We start from the raw sequence: 23,857 nt of genomic DNA on the forward strand, positions 1-23,857 counted from the left end.
AATGTGCGCCCTTAGCCAACCTCACACGTGCCGCCGGTGGCATTGTTTACCAGCCAGCCTCCGCGGTAACATCCAAGCATACAATCGGAACATTTCGTATTATTAGTGTTTTTGGTGATTTTTTCTGGAAAATAAGTGACCATGGGCCCCAAGAAAGCTTCTAGTGCCAACCCTACAGCAATAAGGGTGAGAATTACTATAGAGATGAAGAAGAAGATCATTGATAAGTATGAAAGTGGAGTGCGTGTCTCCGAGCTGGCCAGGTAATATAATAAACCCCAATCAACCATCGCTACTATTGGTGGTACAGCTGCTGCTGCTGTTGTACCACCGTCAGCTGCTGCTGCTGCTGTAGTACCATCTGCTGCTGCTGTAGCATCGTCTGCTGCTGCTGTAGCATCGTCTGCTGCTGCTGTAGCACTGTCAGCTGCTGCTGCTGCTGCTGTAGCACCGTTGTTGGTGTGGCTTATTGAGAATACCAAGAAACAATTAACCCCAGAGGATTTGCCACCCAGGATAACCCAAAAAAGTCAGTGTCATCGAAGACTGTCTAACTTATTTCCATTGGGGTCCTTAATCTTGTCTCCCAGGATGCAACCCACACCAGTCGACTAACACCCAGGTGAACAGGGAAAAATGCCTGGAACTAGTGCTCATATTGGTGAATTTAAAGCCAGCAAAGGTTGGTTTGAGAGATTTAAGAATCGTAGTGGCATACACAGTGTGATAAGGCCTGTTCTGGAAGAAAATGCCAAACAGGACCTACAGTACTCAGGAGGAAAAGGCACTCCCAGGTCACAGCGTCAATCAGTCATTGCTGCATCTTCAATAAAGGTAAGTGTCATTTATTTTTCATTTAGTAGAGTAGTACATGCACAATATATATTGTGCATGTACTACTCTACTATCGTGCATGTATTCTTCTCTTTGTGTGTAGGAAAATGTATATTTCATGTGGTAAAAATTTTTTTTCATACTTTTGGGTGTCTTGCACGGATTAATTTAATTTCCATTATTTCTTATGGGGAAAATTCATTCGCATACCGATCATTTCGCATAACAATCAGCCCTCTTGCACGGATTAAAGTCGCTCTGTGGGGGTCCACTGTATATATACATGTATATATACATGTATATATACATATATATATATATATATATATATATATATATATATATATATATATATATATATATATATATATATATATATATATATAATATATATATATATATTTTTTATTATTATCACACTGGCCGATTCCCACCAAGGCAGGGTGGCCCGAAAAGGAAAACTTTCACCATCATTCACTCCATCACTGTCTTGCCAGAAGGGTGCTTTACACTACAGTTTTTAAACTGCAACATTAACACCCCTCCTTCAGAGTGCAGGCACTGTACTTCCCATCTCCAGGACTCAAGTCCGGCCTGCCGGTTTCCCTGAATCCCTTCATAAATGTTACTTTGCTCACACTCCAACAGCACGTCAAGTATTAAAAACCATTTGTCTCCATTCACTCCTATCAAACACGCTCATGCATGCCTGCTGGAAGTCCAAGCCCCTCGCACACAAAACCTCCTTTACCCCCTCCCTCCAACCTTTCCTAGGCCGACCCCTACCCCGCCTTCCTTCCACTACAGACTGATACACTCTTGAAGTCATTCTGTTTCGCTCCATTCTCTCTACATGTCCGAACCACCTCAACAACCCTTCCTCAGCCCTCTGGACAACAGTTTTGGTAATCCCGCACCTCCTCCTAACTTCCAAACTACGAATTCTCTGCATTATATTCACACCACACATTGCCCTCAGACATGACATCTCCACTGCCTCCAGCCTTCTCCTCGCTGCAACATTCATCACCCACGCTTCACACCCATATAAGAGCGTTGGTAAAACTATACTCTCATACATTCCCCTCTTTGCCTCCAAGGACAAAGTTCTTTGTCTCCACAGACTCCTAAGTGCACCACTCACTCTTTTTCCCTCATCAATTCTATGATTCACCTCATCTTTCATAGACCCATCCGCTGACACGTCCACTCCCAAATATCTGAATACGTTCACCTCCTCCATACTCTCTCCCTCCAATCTGATATTCAATCTTTCATCACCTAATCTTTTTGTTATCCTCATAACCTTACTCTTTCCTGTATTCACCTTTAATTTTCTTCTTTTGCACACCCTACCAAATTCATCCACCAACCTCTGCAACTTCTCTTCAGAATCTCCCAAGAGCACAGTGTCATCAGCAAAGAGCAGCTGTGACAACTCCCACTTTGTGTGTGATTCTTTATCTTTTAACTCCACGCCTCTTGCCAAGACCCTCGCATTTACTTCTCTTACAACCCCATCTATAAATATATTAAACAACCACGGTGACATCACACATCCTTGTCTAAGGCCTACTTTTACTGGGAAAAAATTTCCCTCTTTCCTACATACTCTAACTTGAGCCTCACTATCCTCGTAAAAACTCTTCACTGCTTTCAGTAACCTACCTCCTACACCATACACTTGCAACATCTGCCACATTGCCCCCCTATCCACCCTGTCATACGCCTTTTCCAAATCCATAAATGCCACAAAGACCTCTTTAGCCTTATCTAAATACTGTTCACTTATATGTTTCACTGTAAACACCTGGTCCACACACCCCCTACCTTTCCTAAAGCCTCCTTGTTCATCTGCTATCCTATTCTCCGTCTTACTCTTAATTCTTTCAATTATAACTCTACCATACACTTTACCAGGTACACTCAACAGACTTATCCCCCTATAATTTTTGCACTCTCTTTTATCCCCTTTGCCTTTATACAAAGGAACTATGCATGCTCTCTGCCAATCCCTAGGTACCTTACCCTCTTCCATACATTTATTAAATAATTGCACCAACCACTCCAAAACTATATCCCCACCTGCTTTTAACATTTCTATCTTTATCCCATCAATCCCGGCTGCCTTACCCCCTTTCATTTTACCTACTGCCTCACGAACTTCCCCCACACTCACAACTGGCTCTTCCTCACTCCTACAAGATGTTATTCCTCCTTGCCCTATACACGAAATCACAGCTTCCCTATCTTCATCAACATTTAACAATTCCTCAAAATATTCCCTCCATCTTCCCAATACCTCTAACTCTCCATTTAATAACTCTCCTCTCCTATTTTTAACTGACAAATCCATTTGTTCTCTAGGCTTTCTTAACTTGTTAATCTCACTCCAAAACTTTTTCTTATTTTCAACAAAATTTGTTGATAACATCTCACCCACTCTCTCATTTGCTCTCTTTTTACATTGCTTCACCACTCTCTTAACCTCTCTCTTTTTCTCCATATACTCTTCCCTCCTTGCAACACTTCTACTTTGTAAAAACTTCTCATATGCTAACTTTTTCTCCCTTACTACTCTCTTTACATCATCATTCCACCAATCGCTCCTCTTCCCTCCTGCACCCACTTTCCTGTAACCACAAACTTCTGCTGAACACTCTAACACTACATTTTTAATCCTACCCCATACCTCTTCGACCCCATTGCCTATGCTCTCATTAGCCCATCTATCCTCCAATAGCTGTTTATATCTTACCCTAACTGCCTCCTCTTTTAGCTTATAAACCTTCACCTCTCTCTTCCCTGATGCTTCTATTCTCCTTGTATCCCATCTACCTTTTACTCTCAGTGTAGCTACAACTAGAAAGTGATCTGATATATCTGTGGCCCCTCTATAAACATATATATATATATATATATATATATATATATATATATATATATATATATATATATATATATATATATATATACGTACACACCACTTGGAAAATTGGTGTTGACATACATATACATGTACCTTTCTTCCACAAAAAAAATCTTTCCCTCTCACACCAAAGTCTTTTCCTGGTACCCAACCAAATTTTTTCCCTCTATCCTCCTACCTACCAAATACTTTTCATATTCCCACACTAAACTTTTTCCATGTCTGCCAAACTGAACTTCCTTTCCTCCTCCACTAAACACTTTACACAATATTCCTTTTACTTTTCCTCCCACAATTTTTTTTTTACCATACTAATAACCTCTATTTTTTTTCTTCCCCTACAAATTTTTTTTACTCGCACTAAGATCTCATATTTTCCATTGCCACATATTAAAGAAGTATGATTTCTATTTGCATATATATAATACAGTAGTATAACTGACATATAAATGTGGTATATCAGAAGTTACACTGGGCTGAATGGGGGGTTGTGTCCAACTTGAGTATACTTAACTCCTTCACTCACATAGAGCTACAAATGTCCAACTAAATACAGTGGACCCTCGCCTAATGAACTCATTGCATAACGTTAAATTCGCCTAGTGATACATTTTAACGCAAAAATTTTGCCTCGGCTAGCGCTAAAAAACTCGCTCAATGCGATTCGTTTGAGACACGTCCACATGCGGCCTGAGCCCACCTCACTTGTTCCATGGGTGCCAGTGTTTACAAGCCAGCCACCGCGGTCGCTTCCAAGCATACAATCGGAACATTTCATATTATCACAGCCTTTTTAGTGATTGCACCTGCAAAATAAGTCACCATGGGCCCCAAGAAAGCTTCTAGTGTCAACCCTACAGGAAAAAGGGTGAGAATTACTATGGATATGAAGAAAGAGATCATTGCCAAGTATGAAAGTGGAGTGTGTGTCTCGGAGCTGGCCAGGTTGTACACAAAACCCCAATCAACCATCGCTACTATTGTGGCCAAGAAAATGGCAATCAAGGAAGCTGTTCTTGCCAAAGGTGCAACTTTGTTTTCGAAACAGAGATCGCAAGTGATAGAAGATGTTGAGAGACTTGTTATTGGCGTGGATAAACGAAAAACAGATAGCAGGAGATAGCATCTCTCAAGCGATCATATGTGAAAAGGCTAGGAAGTTGCATGAGGATTTAATTAGAAAAATGCCTGCAACTAGTGGTAATGTGAGTGAATTTAAGGCCAGCAAAGGTTGGTTTGAGAGATTTAAGAATCGTAGTGGCATACATAGTGTGATAAGGCATGGTGAGGCTGCCAGTTCGGACCACAAAGCGGCTGAAAAATATGTGCAGGAATTCAAGAAGTACATAGAGAGTGAAGGACTGAAACCTGAACAAGTGTTTAATTGTGATGAAACAGGCCTGTTTTGGAAGAAAATGCCAAGCAGAACCTACATTACTCAGGAGGAAAAGGCACTCCCAGGACATAAGCCTATGAAAGACAGGCTTACTCTGTTGATGTGTGCTAATGCTAGTGGTGATTGCAAAGTGAAGCCTTTATTGGTGTATCACTCTGAAACTCCCAGAGTGTTCAGGAAAAACAATGTCCTCAAGGCTAATTTGTGTGTGCTGTGGAGGGCAAACAGTAAGGCATGGGTCACTAGGGACTTTTTCTATGACTGGTTACACCATGCATTTGCCCCCACTGTGAAAAATTACCTAATTGAAAAGAAATTAGACCTTAAGTGCCTCCTGGTATTAGACAATGCTCCTGGTCATCCTTCAGACATGGCAGAGCAACTTTCTGCGGAAATGAGCTTCATTAAGGTCAAGTTTTTGCCTCCTAATACCACTCCTCTCCTGCAGCCCATGGACCAGCAGGTCATTTCCAACTTCAAGAAACTGTACACAAAAGCTCTGTTTGAAAGGTGCTTTGTAGTGACCTCAGAAACTCAATTGACTCTAAGAGAGTTTTGGAGAGATCACTTTAGCATCCTCAATTGTGTAAACATTATAGATAAGGCTTGGGAGGAAGTGACTAAGAGGACCTTGAACTCTGCTTGGAAGAAACTGTGACCAGAATGTGTAGACAAAAGGGATTTTGAAGGGTTTGAGGCTAACCCTGGGAATCCTATGCCAGTTGAGGAATCCATTGTGGCATTGAGCGAATCCTTGGGGTTGGAGATTAGTGGGGAGGATGTGGAAGAGTTGGTGGAGGAGGACAATGATGAACTAACCACTGATGAGCTGCTGGATCATCTTTAACAGCAAGAGGCCAGACCTGAGGAAACTGCTCTGGAGGAGGGGATAGAGAAATTGAAGAAGTTGTCTACTTCAAAGATTAAGGAAATGTGTGCAATGTGGCTTAAAGTGCAAACCTTTTTTGATGAAAATCACCCTCACACAGCTATTGCAAGCCGTGTTGGCAACCTGTACACTGACAATGTTGTGAAACACTTTAGGAATGTCATAAAGGAAAGGGAGGTACAGGCCTCTATGGACAGATATGTTGTGCGACAGAGGTCCAATGACTCTCAAGCTGGTCCTAGTGGCATTAAAAGAAGAAGGGAAGTAACCCCAGAAAAGGACTTGCCACCTCAAGTCCTAATAGAAGGGGATTCTCCTTCTAAACATTAACACCATCCACAGTCTCCCCTCCTCCCATCCCATCAATCATCACCAGATCTTCAATAAAGGTAAGTGTCATGTAATTGTGCATGTCTTCTTCAGTTTGTGTGTATTAAAATTAATATTTCATGTGGTAAAAATTTGTTTTTGTTCATACTTTGGGGTGTCAGGAACAGATTAATTTGATTTCCATTATTTCTTATGGGGAAAATTAATTCAGCTAACGATAATTTCGCCTAACGTTGAGCTCTCAGGAACGGATTAATAGCGTTAGGCGAGGGTCCACTGTATTCTGATCAACAGTTCTTCCATTGCAAGACAAAAAAAAAAAATTCTTAGGTCTGTTCCTTGATAACAACTTTAAATTCAACACCCACAGTCAACACATCACAAAAAAAGTAACCAAATCAGTTGGCATCTTCTTTAAGATACATTACTATGTACCTCAAAGAATACTGTTTACATTATACCACTCTCTAAACTATCCCTACCTCACCTATGCTAATAATAACTCAACACTTATTAGTGTGCCTACTACATACACAGAACATTATATTCAAATATTAACCCTCCTCTCAAACTCCTCCTTGATAACTACAACAGAACATGCAGGCATAATACAAGGTACAAATCACTCTTCGATATCCCTCTATGTGCATCTCTCCATATGCAAAAATGCTATGCACATAAAGAGCCCGAAGATCTGGAATTCACTGCCAGAACACATTAAAGGGCCCCTTCTTGCAAATCAATTTAAGGCCCTACTTAGAAATCACCTCCTCACCCAAAATTAACCAAACACTTTACTTAACCCTTTCAGGGTTGGTGCCGTACTAGTACAGCTTGCACACCAGGGGTGGTGCCGTACTAGTACGCATAAACTTTAGCGCCTTCAAATATAGCGAGAGAGAGCTGGTAGGCCTGCATATGTAAGAATGGGTCTATGTGGTCAGTGTGCGCAGTATAAAAAAAATCCTGCAGCACACAGTGCATAATGAGAAAAAAAACTCCGACCGTGTTTTTGGTTTAAAACAGCATATTTGCAGTGTATTTTCATATGCTATTTATGGTTGTATTCTAGTTTTCCTGGCTCATTTTATAGAATGGAAGACATATTATGGAAATTGAGATGATTTTGATTGGTTTCACAATGAAAAGTACCCAGAAATTGAGCTCAAAGTAGCAGAAATGTTCGATTTTTGCCAAAGTTCAAAGGTAAACAAAACATGCCACGCGTCCAATACACGACAACTGGTAAGTCTAATATTCTTTCACAAGTGTGCTGATATTATTTATACCATTTCTACACTAATGCAGTAGTCTGCATAACATAAATCTTCTATTCTTTGTGAGAATAAAAATTCAAAGCGGAAAGGAAAAGAAATGTAGCAGAGGCCTGGGGACGTGAGTAATCAACAGATGAAATGTTATTTTAGTGCCAGGAATGACTGTCTTGTTTATTCTGGACCCTATTTGGAAATTGGCATCTTTTGAAATTTGTGTGAAATTGGCAAAATTGCCAATTTCTGACCAAGTTACTGGTTAGTTGAAATCGGTAAATGGGTGGTTTCTTGTACTCATTCGATAGACAAAATGGAGTTCTAGCAAAATAGATATGATTTTTGTCGACTGGCACATTGGAATTGACCGATAATAGGGCTCAAAGTGGGCGAAATCGCCGATGCATAAACATCGTCAAAACCGCTAACTTCGTGAGAGCATAATTTCGTCAGTTTCCCATCAAATTTCATATTTTTGGTGTCATTATGATCGGAAAAGGATTCTCTATCATTTCATAAGAAAAAATAATTATTTTTTTTTTCGAAAAATTTCCGACCCTGAGAACAAGTTTAGGAGAGGGCCTGCCGGCCCTGAAAGGGTTAATTAAAATTGTTTCAATTCCATTATTGTATATTGTGCTTGATGATTGCTCAACTATTTACTCATTACTTCAAACTTAAAATTCTTTCAACTTCATTGTTTTAAATTGTGTTAAATTGTAATACAGGTCCACATCCCTTTATCTGAAATTCGAAAAGTTCCGAAAACCGAAGTTTTTTCGTGAAATGTCATCAGTCATCTCAGTGCTGGGTCACACTGCCACATGGCAGCATGACCCAGCACTGATGGCCAGAGTGCCAGGCATCAGTTGTGTCTCAGCGCTTGTAGTGTTCACACGTGCATCTGCTGTTTGCTGTTATGAAAATGTCAAAAAGAGCTCCAGATACCCTTATGTTACTGAAGTATTATAGTGACAGTGATGACCAAAAACTAATGAAAAATAGGACTTTGGACTAAAATGATGTTTGATGTAAATGAACCTACAGATGAAGACTTTGAAGGATTTCATGTCACTGATGAGAAGATGATATCAAACCCCATAACTTATGCTAAAAGCTTATCGGACGTAAGTGTAAATAAGTTACAGGAAGCTGACATTGAAGAAATGCTGAATATTGACAATGATGTACCTGTTATGCATTCCTTGAGTGATGGTGAAATTGCTGAAATGGTGTTAACCCTTAAACTGTCCAAACAAAGATTCACGTTCATGTGTATCCGTATTGCATCTATGTCTGTGTCATCATTTGTGGTTGTCTCAGACTCCCTTAGTGTTTTACAGGCTGTATGAAAATTTGATACACCTCACCCCCTAGTTCTCCATATCCAATTTTGGCTACGCCATATCTCTACCAAGCATAAAGATTTTTTTTTGTTGGGTCTCCAGTCATGTTGATGTACAGGGCAATGAACAGGCAGACACTGCTGCACGGTCAGCAGTACATGACCTACCAGTTTCATATAGAGGTGTTCCATTTATGGACTATTTTGCTGTAATAGCTACTCACCTTCACACCCGTTGGCAACAACGTTGGTCTAATCTTCTCGGTAACAAACTTCATTCTATTAAACCGAGTATAGGTTACTTCTTGTCATCAGTGTCGAGGTTGGAAGACTACTCTCTCCCGTCTTCGCATTGGCCACACTCGTCTTACTCATGGGTATCTCATGGAGAGGCACCCTATTCCTCTCTGTGAGAAGTGTCAGGTTCCAGTATTGATTAGCCACATTCTGTTAGACTGCCCTCTCTATCAACGAGCACACAGAATTTACCTCCAACGCTGTCTCCGCTCTACTACACTCTCTTTACCTTCCCTTCTTGCTGATGGACCCTCCTTTAATCCTGACTCTCTCATTGACTTCTTGACAACAACTGATTTACTCCACAAACTCTGATGATGATACCTTCGCACTCCCCTCAACCCTTTCTACCTCAATCTCTTGCTGCCCTCTACCCCTGCACTATCCACTGCCCCACTGTTCTCCGTAACCTATTAATCATCCCTCTCCCCTTTGCCACCTGATACCCTCGCTTCCTTCCTACCCTGCAGCACTGTATAACCCTTGTGGTTTAGCACTTCTTTTGATTATAATAATATGTTCATGTGCAGGGGGGCTCCGAAAGTAGATCTACGTTTTTTTACATGCTTTCAAATGGGGAAAATAAAGGTCGGAGCGCTACGCACGTGAACGTAGATCTACGTTTGGACAGTTTAAGGGTTAAATACAAATAAGGATAAGAACAGTGGTGATGATGATGATGACATTGTGAGCACAGGTGAAAAAGTCCCCATAGATGATATGGTGAAAATGTGTGATCAGTTAATTGCTGGCCTTGAACAACATGCATTTATCAGTGAGCAAGGGAACATGGCAATTTACTCAGTTAAAGAAAGATTGCTTAGACAGAAAGCTATGTTATTAAGACATATGACACTGAAGTCTTTAAAAATGTCGTCTGTCAATCATCTTGAGAATCATGTTCCTGGTCTATAATTATCCCATTACATACTTCATTTATCAATATATTACTCTACAAATACAGTGGACCCCCGGTTTACGATCACCTCTCAATGCAACCAATTATGTAAGTGTATTTATGTAAGTGCGTTTGTACGTGTATGTTTGGGGGTCTGAAATGGACTAATCTAATTCACAATATTCCTTATGGGAACAAATTCGTTCAGTACTGGCACCTGAACATACTTCTGGAATGAAATAATATCATAAACCGGGGGTCCACTGTACTACTACGGTTTATTTATAGTCTTTATACATCCCACTTAGTGTGAGTATTCATACGTTTTTGCTGCAGTGTTAATGTTTGATTATGGGGTGCTGCCCTAGACCCCACCATTCTGAAATTCGAAAAATTCTGAAATTTGAAACACTACTGGCCCCAAGGGTTTCGGATAAAGGGATGTGGACCTGTACTGTATTTTTTTATAAACTATATCAAAACTGTAATTATTTTCTACTGAACTTACTAAAGCCATATAGCATGAACTAGTCGAATATTCATTTTTCTTGTATTCAATGTAACTCACTTAATGACCATAAGTAAAATTACTGAACTGTTATTGCCTTACTACTCTTAAGTTAGTCTTAAGTATGCCCGAAATGCTCTGCATATAAAAGGGCTTTTGGCATGTTCACCAAATTGTTACACTCCTTTGTACAAACATGTATCATACTAAAATAAACTTGTTAGTTATTGTTGTGCAAGAAAGGTATAAAATACCGACAATATGAAAGTTAAGACACATGTGCAACATCTGGATATCTTTATTGTAGATGTTTTGCCATCCAGTGGCTTTATCAATACAGATTCTAGGACATAATAGGAAGACAGTAGAACTATATACAAAAGATGAGGTAATCAGTCCCTCAGCCTTGGAGTTAGTGTTCACAGCATCGTGGTGGAGGAGAATCTGGAACAAAGGCAAGAAGACTGGCGGTTATATAGGCGTCAGTGGATAGGGACGGGCAGCAGACGAGGGCATAGTCACTGGTAGGCGGGATTCCCCAGTGGAAGTAGGTCCTTCCCAAAGAGATGGGTTAGTTGCAGCAGCCGTGAAGAAGGTCTTGTAGATGTCCTCTGAACCAAGATTCCATGATGTTGCAGTGTCTGACAAGTTGTGCAAGAAAGGTATAAAATACTGACAATATGTATATATGTATATAGTTCTACTGTCTTCCTATTATGTCCTAGAATCTGTATTGATAAAGCCACTGGATGGCAAAACGTCTACAATAAAGATATCCAGATGTTGCACATGTGTCTTAACTTTCATATTGTTGGTATTTTATACCTTTCTTGCACAACTTGTCAGACACTGCAACATCATGGAATCTTGGTTCAGAGGACATCTACAAGACCTTCTTCACGGCTGCTGCAACTAACCCATCTCTTTGGGAAGGACCTACTTCCACTGGGGAATCCCGCCTACCAGTGACTATGCCCTTGTCTGCTGCCCGTCCCTCTCCACTGACGCCTATATAACCGCCAGTCTTCTTGCCTTTGCTCCAGATTCTCCTCCACCACGATGCTGTGAACACTAACTCCAAGGCTGAGGGACTGATTACCTCATCTTTTGTATATAGTTCTACTGTCTTCCTATTATGTCCTAGAATCTGTATTGATAAAGCCACTGGATGGCGAAACGTCTACAATAAAGATATCCAGATGTTGCACATGTGTCTTAACTTTCATCTTGTTAGTTATTGTGTTATTTGTTATTGTAACAAAAGAAGCTGTACGAATGATCACCCAGTCTAGTAGCAGACAGCACACTCCCCCCACTCTTCAAGTCTAAACTTACCTAATATACATCAAATTCACTCATACTACTGTGCATACTACATATACAGGACAATCAATTCTAATATCAATCCTGCTCTGAAACTTTCTTGATAGTTACAAGAGAATTTATAGGTGGTGCAACATCCCAGTGAAAAGCAGGGATGCTAAGAGACAACCCACTAAGTGTAAGGGCCCCCATGACTGTTCAACTGCCTTCCAGCAAACACTGACAGGCATCTAAAGTCAGTGTCTGACCAGCCGGGCTGTGGTTCGTACAGTAGTTTGTGTGCGGCTAACAGTAACAGCCTGGTTGATCAGGCCCTGATCCACCACGACGCTTGGTCACAGACTGGGCCACAGGGGCGTTGACCCCTAAAACCCTCTCCAGGTATAATACCAGACAAAAACCTCTATGATATTTCATGTGTTCAACTCGACCCATGTAAGACCTCAAGGTGCATCAAAGGACCTAAAATCTGGAATTCTTTGCCTAAACATTTTAAGAGGCTCCCTGTCTGCCAACCACTTCAAAGCTATTCTTAAAAAACACCTCAAACATCACTACTCTGTACCACTCTCTACTCTAATCTTATCTCACTGATGGTATATGTACATAGGGATCTATAATAGCAAGTCACTTAAACTCCATCATAGCTCAACAAAAAATCTATTAGAATAATCACACTATTAAATTTCTGGCAACACATACTCCTACTATTCAAGTTTAAATTACTCTACATTAAGCATCCACACATAATACTGTGCATACAGGAGGCCGCACTTGTACAGCAGGTTAGGTTCCATGCTACAGCTGTAAAACAAAAATTGCTGTAAAGTGAAGCAGCCTTTTTTCACTTTGGGTCACCCTGCCTCGGTGGGAGACGGCCAACTTGTTGAAAAAAAAAAAATAAAGGTCTGATAATATATTTACACTATCACATATTAAGTAAGCAATAGAGCTAGGCCTAAAAAATGCATATACAGTGGACCCCCGCCTTACGATATTAATCTGTTCCTGAGAGCTCATCGTGAGCCGAAATTATCATAAGGCGAATTAATTTTCCCCCTAAGAAATAATGGAAATCAAATTAATCCGTGCAAGACACCCAAAAGTCTGAAAAAAAATTTTTTACCACATGAAATATTAATTTTAATACACACAAACTTAAGAAGACATTCAAAATTAATACTCTACTAAGAACAGAATACATGACACTTACCTTTATTGAAGATCTGGTGATGATCGATGGGATGGGAGGAGGGGAGTGTCGAAGTTGTTATTGTTTAGAAGGGGAATCCCCTTCCATTAGGACTTGAGGTATCAAGTCCTTTTCTGGGGTTACTTCCCTTCTTCTTTTAATGCCACTAGGACCAGCTTGAGAGTCAACGGACCTCTGTCGCACAACAAATCTGTCCATAGAGCTCTGTACCTCCCGTTCCTGTAAGATTTGCCTAAAATGGGCCACAACATTGTCATTGTAATAGTCACCAGCATGGCTTGCAATAGCTGTGTTAGGGTGATTTTCATCCATAAAGGTTTTCACTTCAACCCACTTTGCACACATTTCCTTAATCTTTGAAGTAGGCACAATGGATTCCACAACGGCATAGGCTTCTCAGGGTTAGCCCCAAACCCTTCAAAATCTTTCTTAATTTCCATACTAATTCTCACCCTTTTTACCACAGGGTTGGCACTAGAAGCTTTCTTGGGGCCTATGGCGACTTATATTGCAGTTACAAGCACAAAAAACACTGGGATAAGGTGAAATGTACCGAATGTATGAGTGGATGCGACCGCACTGGCTGGCTTGTAAACACTGGCGCTGAGACCACACGTGGGATGCGTCCCGGATGAATCACATGAGGCGAGGCAAAATTTTTGCATTCAAATGCTTCGTATGGCGGATTTAACGTAACGCAATGCGTTCGTAAGGCGGGGGTCCACTGTACAGTACACACATTACTTACCTTAAAATATTTTTGTCCTTAGCTTATAGTGAGTGGTGAATATATTTATTGTAAGAAGTCTGAAGAAATGAAGAATGAGTATAACTGAAAACCACTGCATTAGTGAAGCACTATAAAGCAGGGCCCACCTGCATTATACATACAGGGCACTCAATACAAATATTAAGCAGTGATCAAACTCTTCATGGAAAGTTTCAACAAAGGATATTAACACAATACATGAAACACTATCTCTAATATTCCACATGGAAAAATACAAACATTATCATGCTAGTACTGCATCACAAAGTATCTACCAGGGATGCCTAATTTCATTAATGCTCAGGTTTAATCTCACCTGATACCCAATCTTCTTTTCTCTTCCAACTGAGCTTTGTACACTGCGAGATGCTCATTTAGCTTCTCTTGGATTGCCTCTTGCTGCTGCTCCTGTTTCTCCTTTGTTTCTTCTTTCCTCCTCCACTCGACCACCTCTGAAGCACATCGCTCTGATTCTACTTCCAGCACTAAATCGCCAGCTGCTGGTAATTCTTTCCATCCAATAACCTGTTATGATTTATTTTTCAGAAAATGGTGTGACATATATGCATTATGGGGCCAAGACTCCATTCTCAGACAAAAATTTCATTTTTAAGTCATACTAATACCCTTCTTGCTGAGAATGGTGTATAGTACATAAATAAATTTATTTATAATCATAGAAAATCACTAGATCTGTAAGACTCATAGTGTCTGAGAAATGCTGTGTACATAGGCTTGATCCAAGAAAGGGAAGGATAACCTTAAATCTTGAAATCAAAAGCCCTTCACCAGTATCAAGGCAAACCCTACTTATTCCTCCTAGTCTTCAGTAATCATGAATGGTACAGTACCAAGTCTTAACAAGTTTCACACAACCTCTACAACTATGCTCGGTGACAAACCCATTATGGAAGGACACCAGAGGTAAGAGTTAAATGGCATTTGTTTATTTTGTTGTAAAGTGCACCTGTAGTGACCAAAACCTGGGATATATTGTTGAATAACAATGAAATTTTAATTTCTTGCTGCTGCATCTATATCTATTTGGTTAGGAAACAAAAAGTTAAAGAGTATGTCATAAGTAGTACTGTTGTATTTTGCATATTAGTGAATTTGAAGATTTAAGTGAATCTATACCTTTTAAGACACCCTATTAGTGTGAATAATCACTACTAATTTACTGAACAGCTTTGAGATATAACGAAGACCAATCAAGGTAGTACAGAGTTTTCCAGGGAAACACAACCCTACACTTTTTGCAGATTATGAGTCTCATGTATAGGTAGCTCCCAAATTCATGGGTTTCTAGTTCAAGGAATTAATTTACCTAAAGTTTATACCAATGGGCTACCTGCAATAAATTCAATTATTTTGAGGCTTTGTGCAAGATTTCTAAATTTTAAAGTAACCAAAGGATTATATTCAAAAGGTGTTTAATGGTTTTTCCCTGCACCTGCATCTGTTTTCATTCTGGATATTCTTTCTCATGAATAACAATATTAACTGCTTTAAAGCTTTATTTCAGATACATGAAACATAAAATGTATGGTTGACATCTTTGGATATAAGGCCTTAATTAATTTAATTAATTAATTAATTAATTAATTAATGTAGGTGGGAATCGGCCGGTGTGATAATAAAAAAAAAAAAAAAAAAAAACAAGGAGATATAGCCAGACTTGAGTACTGGAAATGGGAAGTACAATGCCTGCACTTTAAAGGAGGGGTTTGGGATATTAGCAGTTTGGAGGGATATGTTATAGTATATCTTTATATATGCTTTTAAACCGTTGTATCTGGGCACCTCTGCAAACACATTATGTATAAGTAAGGTAAAAGTGTTGAATGATGATGAAAGTATTTTCTTTTTGAGGATTTTCTTTCTTTTTGGGTCACCCTGCCTCGGTGGGAGACGGCCGACTTGTTGAAAAAAAAAAGAGGAGACAGAACTTTTTTCCTAACTCTGAAACCTCTGTATTTTAGACTTTTTTAGACTAAAATTGTTATTTTGGCAATGCTGCACTATATCAAGAGTACAGTACTTCCAAACTACTCTTACTCTTAATAGAAATGCATTTTAGACTTTCTTAGCAAAATTTTCCATTGCGATTATACAGATATTATATTCAGTTTGGTTTTCTAATATTTTAGGTTTGCATGAGGCATGACGAACCAATATCCTGTCTTAAGGTTTTTCTCAAATTAATGGATTACTTGTAAATGTAAGTACGTTCTAACTAGGCTTTGCTGAATGTATCTCAAGCTGTATCAACATCATTTGCTGCAGAAATATCTTAACAGCATCCAGTACATTTTTCCTATTGCAAATTAATAAAGAACAAAAAAAGTTGAAGGGGTGGGGAAAATGTTACATTTCAGCAATTATTATAACTGTGATATGATATCCATGCTCTTCTGGTAAGAAAGCTAGGATATGAGTGATGATGAATGTGTTTTCCTTCTTTGGGTTGCCCTGACTTAAAGGAAAACAGCCACTGTATAAAAAACTGATATCATTTAAGCCCTAATTTTTATCATGTAAAATAATATAATAATTATGGAATCATTTGTGTTGAGACCTTTGACAGACTCCCTCTGACTTTTTGACAGCAACAAATCTATTACACAAACTTTGATGATACAGTGGACCCATGGGTAACGGCGGCATCGGCTAATGCCAAAATTGGATAGCGGCGCGTTTTTGTGTCAAAATATTGGCTCGGCTAACGCCCAAGAATTCGGTTAAGGGCATTCATCCCGAACGTGTCCGCCTGTCCATCCGGCCTGAGCGCCTCAGCTGCCCTGCTTTCAGCTAGTGTGCCATTGTTTACAAGCCAGTCTGGACAATTCCACGCGTACATCCGATACATTTTGTATTATTCCAGTGTTTTTAGTGCTTATAACTATTAAATAAGCCACTATGGGCCCAAAGAAACCTTCTAGTGCCAACCCTGTGGTAAAAAAGGTGAGAAATACTATCGAATTAAAGAAAGAGATAATCGCAAAGTACGAAAGTGAGAGTGTGTGTCTCTGAGTTGGCCAGGTTATACAACAAACCCCATTCAACCATCACTACTATTTTGGTCAACAAAAAGGCAATCAAGGAAGCTGTTGTTGCAAAAGGTGCAAATATGCTTACAAAACAGAGACTGCAAATACTCGAAGATGTGGAGTGACTGTTGTTGGTGTGGATCAACGAGAAACAATTATCAGGAGATAATGTTTATCAGTCAATAATATGTGAAAAGGCAAGGCAGATGTATGATGATTTAATTAAGAAAATGCCTGAAACTAGTGCTGATCTTAGTGAATTTAAAGCCAGCAAAGGTTGGTTTGAGAGATTTAAGAATTGTAGTTGCATAGACAGTGTGATAAGGCATGATGAGGCTGCCAGTTCTGAGAAAAAAGTGGCTGAAAAATATGTGCAGGACTTTAAGGGGTACACAGAGGCTGAAAAATTAAAACCCCAACAAGTGTTCAATTGTAACGAAACAGGCCTGCTTTGGAAGAAAATACCAAACAGGACCTACATTACTCAGGAGAAAAAGGCACTCCCAGGACACAAGCCTATGAAAGACAGGCTAACTCTCATGTTTTGTAGTAATGCTAGTGGGGATTGCAAAGTGAAGCCTTTACTAGTGTATCACTCTGAAACTCCCAGAGTGTTCAAGAAAAACAATGTTGTCAAGACTAAACTGTGTGATGTGGAGAGCAAACAGTAAGGTATGGGTCACTAGGGATATTTTCCTTGACTGGTTCTTTGATGTTTTTGGCCCCACTGTGCAAAAATACCTCCTGGAAAATAAATTGTCACTCAAGTGCCTCCTGGCAATAGACAATGCTCCTGGTCATCCTCATGACTTGCAAGAGCAAATTGTGGGGGAGTTGAGCTTCATCAAAGTGAAGTTTTTGCCTCCTAATACCACTCCTCTCCTCCAGCCCATGGACCAGCAGGTCATTTCAAACTTCAAAAAACTGTACACCAAAACAGTGTTTCAAAAGTGCTTTGAAGTGACCACAGACACTAAGTTGACCCTAAGAGAGTTCTGGAAGAATCACTTCAATATCTACAGCTCCATAAACCTTAAAGGTAAGGTTTGGGAGGGAGTGACTTGTAGGACTTTGAACTCTGCTTGAAGAAAATTGTGGCCAGAATGTGTACAAGAGAGGAATTTTGAAGGATTTGGGGCTAACCCTGAGGAGCCTATGCCAGTTGTGGAATCTATTGTGGCACTGGGGAAGTCCATGGGGTTAGAGGTTAGTGGCGAGGATGTGGAAGAGTTGGTGGAGGACAACGATGAAGAGCTAACCACTACAGAGCTGCAAGAGCTTCAGATGCAACAGCAACAGATCATAGCTCAGGAATGTGCTTCAGAGGAGGAGGAAGATAGAGTGAGGAAGTTGCCTTCGTTAAAGATTAAGGAGATTTGTATGATGTGGACAAAGCATTTATGGATGAAAATTATCCTGACACAGCTGTTGCAAGCCGTACTGGCAACATGTACAATGACACTCTTGTGTTCCATTTTAGGGAAATCTTAAAGAGACGCCTGAAACAGAGCTCTCTGGACAGATATTTTGTGCGACAGGGGTCCAGTGACTCTCAAGCTGGTCCTAGTGGCATTAAAAAACAAAGAAGGTAGGTAACCCCAGAAAAGGACTTGTTACCTGAAGTCTTCATGGAAGGGTATTCCCCTTCCAAACAATAGTACACCTGCATCCTCTCCCCTCCTCCTGTCTCATCACTCATTAATAAGTCCACAATAAAGGTAAGTGTCATTTCAGTATTGTTTATTGCGCATGTCTCATTGTTTTCTGTGTAGGGAATTGTATATTTCATGTAAAAAAATTATTTTGTTTAATACTTTTGGGTGTCTGGAACAGATTAATTAGATTTCCATTCTTATGGGGAAAATTAATTCGGCTAACGTCCAAATCGGTTAAAGGCGAGCTCACTGGAACGGATTAATGCAGTTACCCAAGGCTCCACTATACTTCTTTTAGCACTCCTCACTGCTCATACTAATTCTACCTCAGTTATACTCTCCACCCTTGCTAGTCTCTAACCAAGCATATTAAACCTTTAGCATGCTCTACCCTGCAGCTCTGTATGAATATCACTGTTGAAATGCAACATTTTTCCTTGTGAGTTTAGCATTTAGTAATAATAATAATAATAATAATAGAAGAGAGGGAGACTACTTCCTGGTAAAAGTAGGTCTTAGACAGGGATGTGTAATGTCACCATGGTTGTTTAATATATTTATAGATGGGGTTGTAAAAGAAGTAAATGCTAGGGTGTTCGGGAGAGGGGTGGGATTAAATACAAAATGGGAAGTGACGCAGTTACTTTTTGCTGATGATACTGTGCTTATGGGTGATTCTAAAGAAAAATTGCAAAGGTTAGTGGACGAATTTGGGAATGTGTGTAAAGGTAGAAAGCTGAAAGTGAACATAGAAAAGAGTAAGGTGATGAGAGTATCAAATGATTTAGAAAAAGAAAAATTGGATATCAAATGGGGAGTAGTATGAAAGAAGTGAATGTTTTCAGATAACAAAAAAAGGCACAATACCGTGACTGGAACGATACACAAATAACCCGCACATAGAAGAGAGGAGCTTACGACGTTGTTTTGGTCCGACTTGGACCATTTACAAAGTCACACTAACGAGAAGTAGAAGTGGAGCAGGACGGGTATAGTATAGAAGAGGAGGAGGAGGAGGAGGAGGAGGAAGCGGAGGAGGAAGCGGAGGAGGAGGAAGCGGAGGAGGAGGAAGCGGAGGCGGAGGCAGCGGAGGCGGAGGCAGCGGAGGCGGAGGCAGCGGAGGTGGAGGCAGCGGAGGTGGAGGCAGCGGAGGTGGAGGCAGCAGAGGCAGCGGAGGCGGAGGCGGCAGCAGCAGCAGCAGCAGCAGCAGCCGCTGCCAAATACAAAGAAAGGGGAGCACTGCAAGGGAGCTAGGTGCCCACAGAGGGAGAGCAAGAACACAGAGGTGGGGGGGAGGGGAAGTAATGAAATAAATAAAGAAGGAACAGAAACACAAGACAGAAGAAAGGAAGACAACCCAGAAGAGAAAAGAAAAAGAGAAAGAGGAAAGGGGAAGAGGGAGAAGAAGAAAAAGGAGGAATCAGGTTAAGTCACGGGTGTTCTGAAGTTTGGAGCATTTTACAATGTAGTGGGAGAGGAAGGCATCTACAGAGACGAAGCCAGGACTAAGATTCATACTAGGAAAATTGTGTATTAGAGGATTCAACCAGATGGCGACTGTTAAAGTTGGAAGTAGGGAAGACAGTTTTAGCAGAAGACCAGTCAATAGGATGGCTGTGATCTCTGATGTGACAGAAAAGAGCATTATTAGTGTTGGCAAGCCAAACACTATTTTTGTGCTCCCTAAGTCTGTCAGAAAGAGATTGACCAGTTTCTCCAAAGTATTGAAGAGGACAGGAGGAGCAAGAAATAGAGTAGACACCAGGAACATCTATAGAAGGAGGAGAGGTATGAACGAGATTAGTGTGAAGAGCGTTAGTCTGGCGGAAAGTAAGCTTGATGTCTAAGGGACGGAGAGAATTGTTGAGATTAGAAAGACCAGAAATGTAGGGAAGGCAGAGGACAGAAGAGTTCCCAGGAGTAGAGAGTTTGGAAGAGAAGAAATTACGTTTAGAACGTGAGAGGGCAGAGTCTATGAAATGGGAAGGGTAGCCAAGATGAGTAAACGAATTATGAAGAGTGGAAATTTCTGCTGGAAGGAACTGAGGATCACAGATGCGGAGAGCACGGAGAAAGAGGGAGATAAGAAAACTTTTCTTGACAGGGGAAGCATGATAGGAAAAGTAGTGAATGTACATGCCACTGTGCATAGGTTTGCAGTAAACGGAAAAGGAAAAACTTGTATCTGAGCGGTGGAGATGGACATCAAGGAAAGGATGCAAGGAATTAGATTCCCATTCAGCTTTAAACTTAATGGAAGGGGCAAGATTATTGAGAGCTTCAAGAAAAGGTTGGAAGAGACTGGAGTCATGAGGCCACAGAGCAAAGACGTCATCCACATAGCGGAGCCAGAGTGAAGGTCGCACATCGATGGTAGGAAGAAGAACAGTCTCGAAGTATTCCATTTAAAGATTAGCAAAGACAGGAGAGAGAGGAGAGCCCATAACCACAACGAAGGTTTGAGAACAATATTTCCCTGGAAGGAAAAGGAATTAGAGTCCACACAGAGGCAGATAAGATCAAGAAAGTCATCAGTAGGTATAGGGAGATGAAGAAACCCTTCATGGGCCTTCTCTCGTTAGTGTGACTTTGCAAAGTCGGACTGAAACGTCGTTGTAAGCTCCTCTCTTCTATGTGCGGGTTATTTGTGTAATGTTTTCAGATATTTGGGAGTTGACGTGTCAGCGGATGGATTTATGAAGGATGAGGTTAATCATAGAATTGATGAAGGAAAAAAGGTGAGTGGTGCATTGAGGTATATGTGGGGGCAAAAAATGTTATCTATGGAGGCAAAGAAGGGAATGTATGTAAGTATAGTAGTACCAACACTCTTATATGGGTGTGAAGCTTGGGTTGTAAATGCTGCAGCGAGGAGGCGGTTAGAGGCAGTGGAGATGTCCTGTCTAAGAACAATGTGTGGTGTAAATATTATGCAGAAAATTCGGAGTGTGGAAATTAGAAGGTGTGGAGTTAATAAAAGTATTAGTAAGAGGGTTGAAGGGGGTTTGTTAAGGTGGTTTGGTCACTTAGAGAGAATGGATCAAAGTAGAATGACATGGAGAGCGTATAAATCTGTAGGGAAAGGAAGGTGGGGTAGGGGTCGTCCTCGAAAAGGTTGGAGGGAGGGGGTAAAGGAGGTGCTGTGGGCGAAGGGTTTGGACTTCCAGCAAGCGTGCGTGAGCATGTTAGATAGAAGTGAATGGAGACAAATGATATTTGGGACCTGACGATCTGTTGGGGTGTGAGCAGGGTAATATTTAGTGAAGGGATTCAGGGAAACTGGTTATTTTATATAACCGGACTTGAGTCCTGGAAATGGGAGGTACAATGCCTGCACTCTAAAGGAGGGGTTTGGGATATTGGCAGTTTGGAGAAATATATTGTGTATTTTTATACGTATATACTTCTAAACTGTTGTATTCTGGGCACCTCTGCAAAAACAGTGATTATGTGTGAGTGAGGTGAAAGTGTTGAATGATGATGAAAGTATTTTCTTTTTGAGGATTTTCTTTCTCTTTGGGTCACCCTGCCTCGGTGGGAGACGGCCGACTTGTTGAAAAAAAAATATATAATAATAATAATAATAATAATAATAATAATAATAATGATAATAATAATTTGTGCTGAAAGTTAGTATTAGTTTAGCATACCTGGACAGGCGTGGCTGGTGGGGCAGCCTTCACTGGTTGTCCAGCGTCATCAAACAAATTGCGTACTTTGCACCAGGCAGTGCCCGCAACCAACACTGCTCCTTTGCTTAAGGTGCCTCTCTGTATGATACATGTAGCTACCTGCAGTGAATGAATACATATAAATAAATAAATAAAGACGTTTATATATGGAGGTCAAAAGGGGAATGTACCTGAATATAGTGTGAGGCATGGGAGGAGACCAGAGGCAGTAAACATGTCATGCTTGAGAGAAATGTGTGGTGTGATTATGCTGAAAATTCAAAGCATGGAGATAAGAATATTTTCATGTTTTTTTCTTTTAAGTTTTCAAGGAATTTTTGTGAAATTTCATTTTTTCAACTAAAATTGCTCCATTACCAACCCAGGAATGGTTGGAGGGAGGGGCTAGAGTACTACATGCTTCAGCATCCATATACTCCTGTCAACTGCCAAGCCAAATAAAAAAAAAGAAAAGAAAAAAAAACAGAAACAGACAAGTTGTTAAGGATAAAAGTGAATTTCTGCATCAGGGCCTGATGACCTACTAGGAAGGCAACCACTACACTTCCACACCTCTCTAGACCCTAATAAAAACTATCCCAAAATTTTTAACAAGATTTTATATTTTTTTTTTTTTTTCAACAAGTCGGCCGTCTCCCACCGAGGCAGGGTGACCCAAAAAAGAAAGAAAACAATTTTCTTCTTATTCTTTTTAGTAATCTTTACAGGAAAAGGGGTTACTAGCCCATTGTTCCCGGCATTTTAGTTGACTTTTACAACACGCATGGCTTACGGAGGAAAGATTCTTATTCCACTTCCCCATGGATATAAAAGGAAAAGTAATAAGACCAAGAACTATTAAGATAAAATCAAAGAAAACTCAGATGAGTGTGTATAAATAAATGTGTACATGTATGTGTAGTGTGACCTAAGTGTAAGTAGAAGTAGCAAGACATGCCTGTAATCTTGCATATTTATGAGACAGACAAAAGACATCAGCAATCCTACCATCATGTAAAACAATCACAGGCTTTCGTTTTACACTCACTTGGCAGGACGGTAGTACCTCCCTGGATGGTTGCTGTCTACCAACCTACTACCTACCAAGATTTTATATCCTGCCATTATTTCACATGTTCAGGGTCCTACAGTGACAAATAAAATCCAAAGCAAGAGAGTGAAGGGTTGTCACTACATAAAGTGCCTTAAACTGGAGATGAGCAGGTAACCATGCCTCAGGTGGTGCCTGCTCACCACAACAATACATAAGCAAGGAGGAACACTGCAGCAGGCCTACTAGCCCATACGAGGCAAGTTCTTCTCAAACCCAAACTTACTAACACAAATACACGTATTTGCCCAACCCATTTTCAATGCTACACAACTGAAGAGTTATAACAGGTGAGAAGAAGTGAAAGCTGTACTGGGCACAATAATGAATATAAGACTGAAAAAAGTAGTAGGTATGGAATAGGAATG

General features: G+C 40.3%; 1 protein-coding gene across 1 annotated transcript in view; it reads right to left on the reverse strand.

Moving 5' to 3' along the window:
* Nucleotides 1-23,857, reverse strand: part of mIF2 (mitochondrial translation initiation factor 2) — a 60,940-nt gene that overhangs the window by 17,259 nt on the left and 19,824 nt on the right. Inside the window, exons 9-10 of the mRNA XM_070100840.1 lie at nucleotides 22,358-22,498; nucleotides 14,318-14,527 (exon numbers count right to left, since the gene is read on the reverse strand). Of these exons, the coding sequence (XP_069956941.1) occupies nucleotides 14,318-14,527; nucleotides 22,358-22,498 (351 nt within the window). The remainder of the gene's footprint in view (nucleotides 1-14,317; nucleotides 14,528-22,357; nucleotides 22,499-23,857) is intronic.

Source organism: Cherax quadricarinatus, chromosome 75 (genome assembly GCF_038502225.1).
Source record: "Cherax quadricarinatus isolate ZL_2023a chromosome 75, ASM3850222v1, whole genome shotgun sequence".
Lineage (NCBI taxonomy): Eukaryota > Metazoa > Arthropoda > Malacostraca > Decapoda > Parastacidae > Cherax > Cherax quadricarinatus.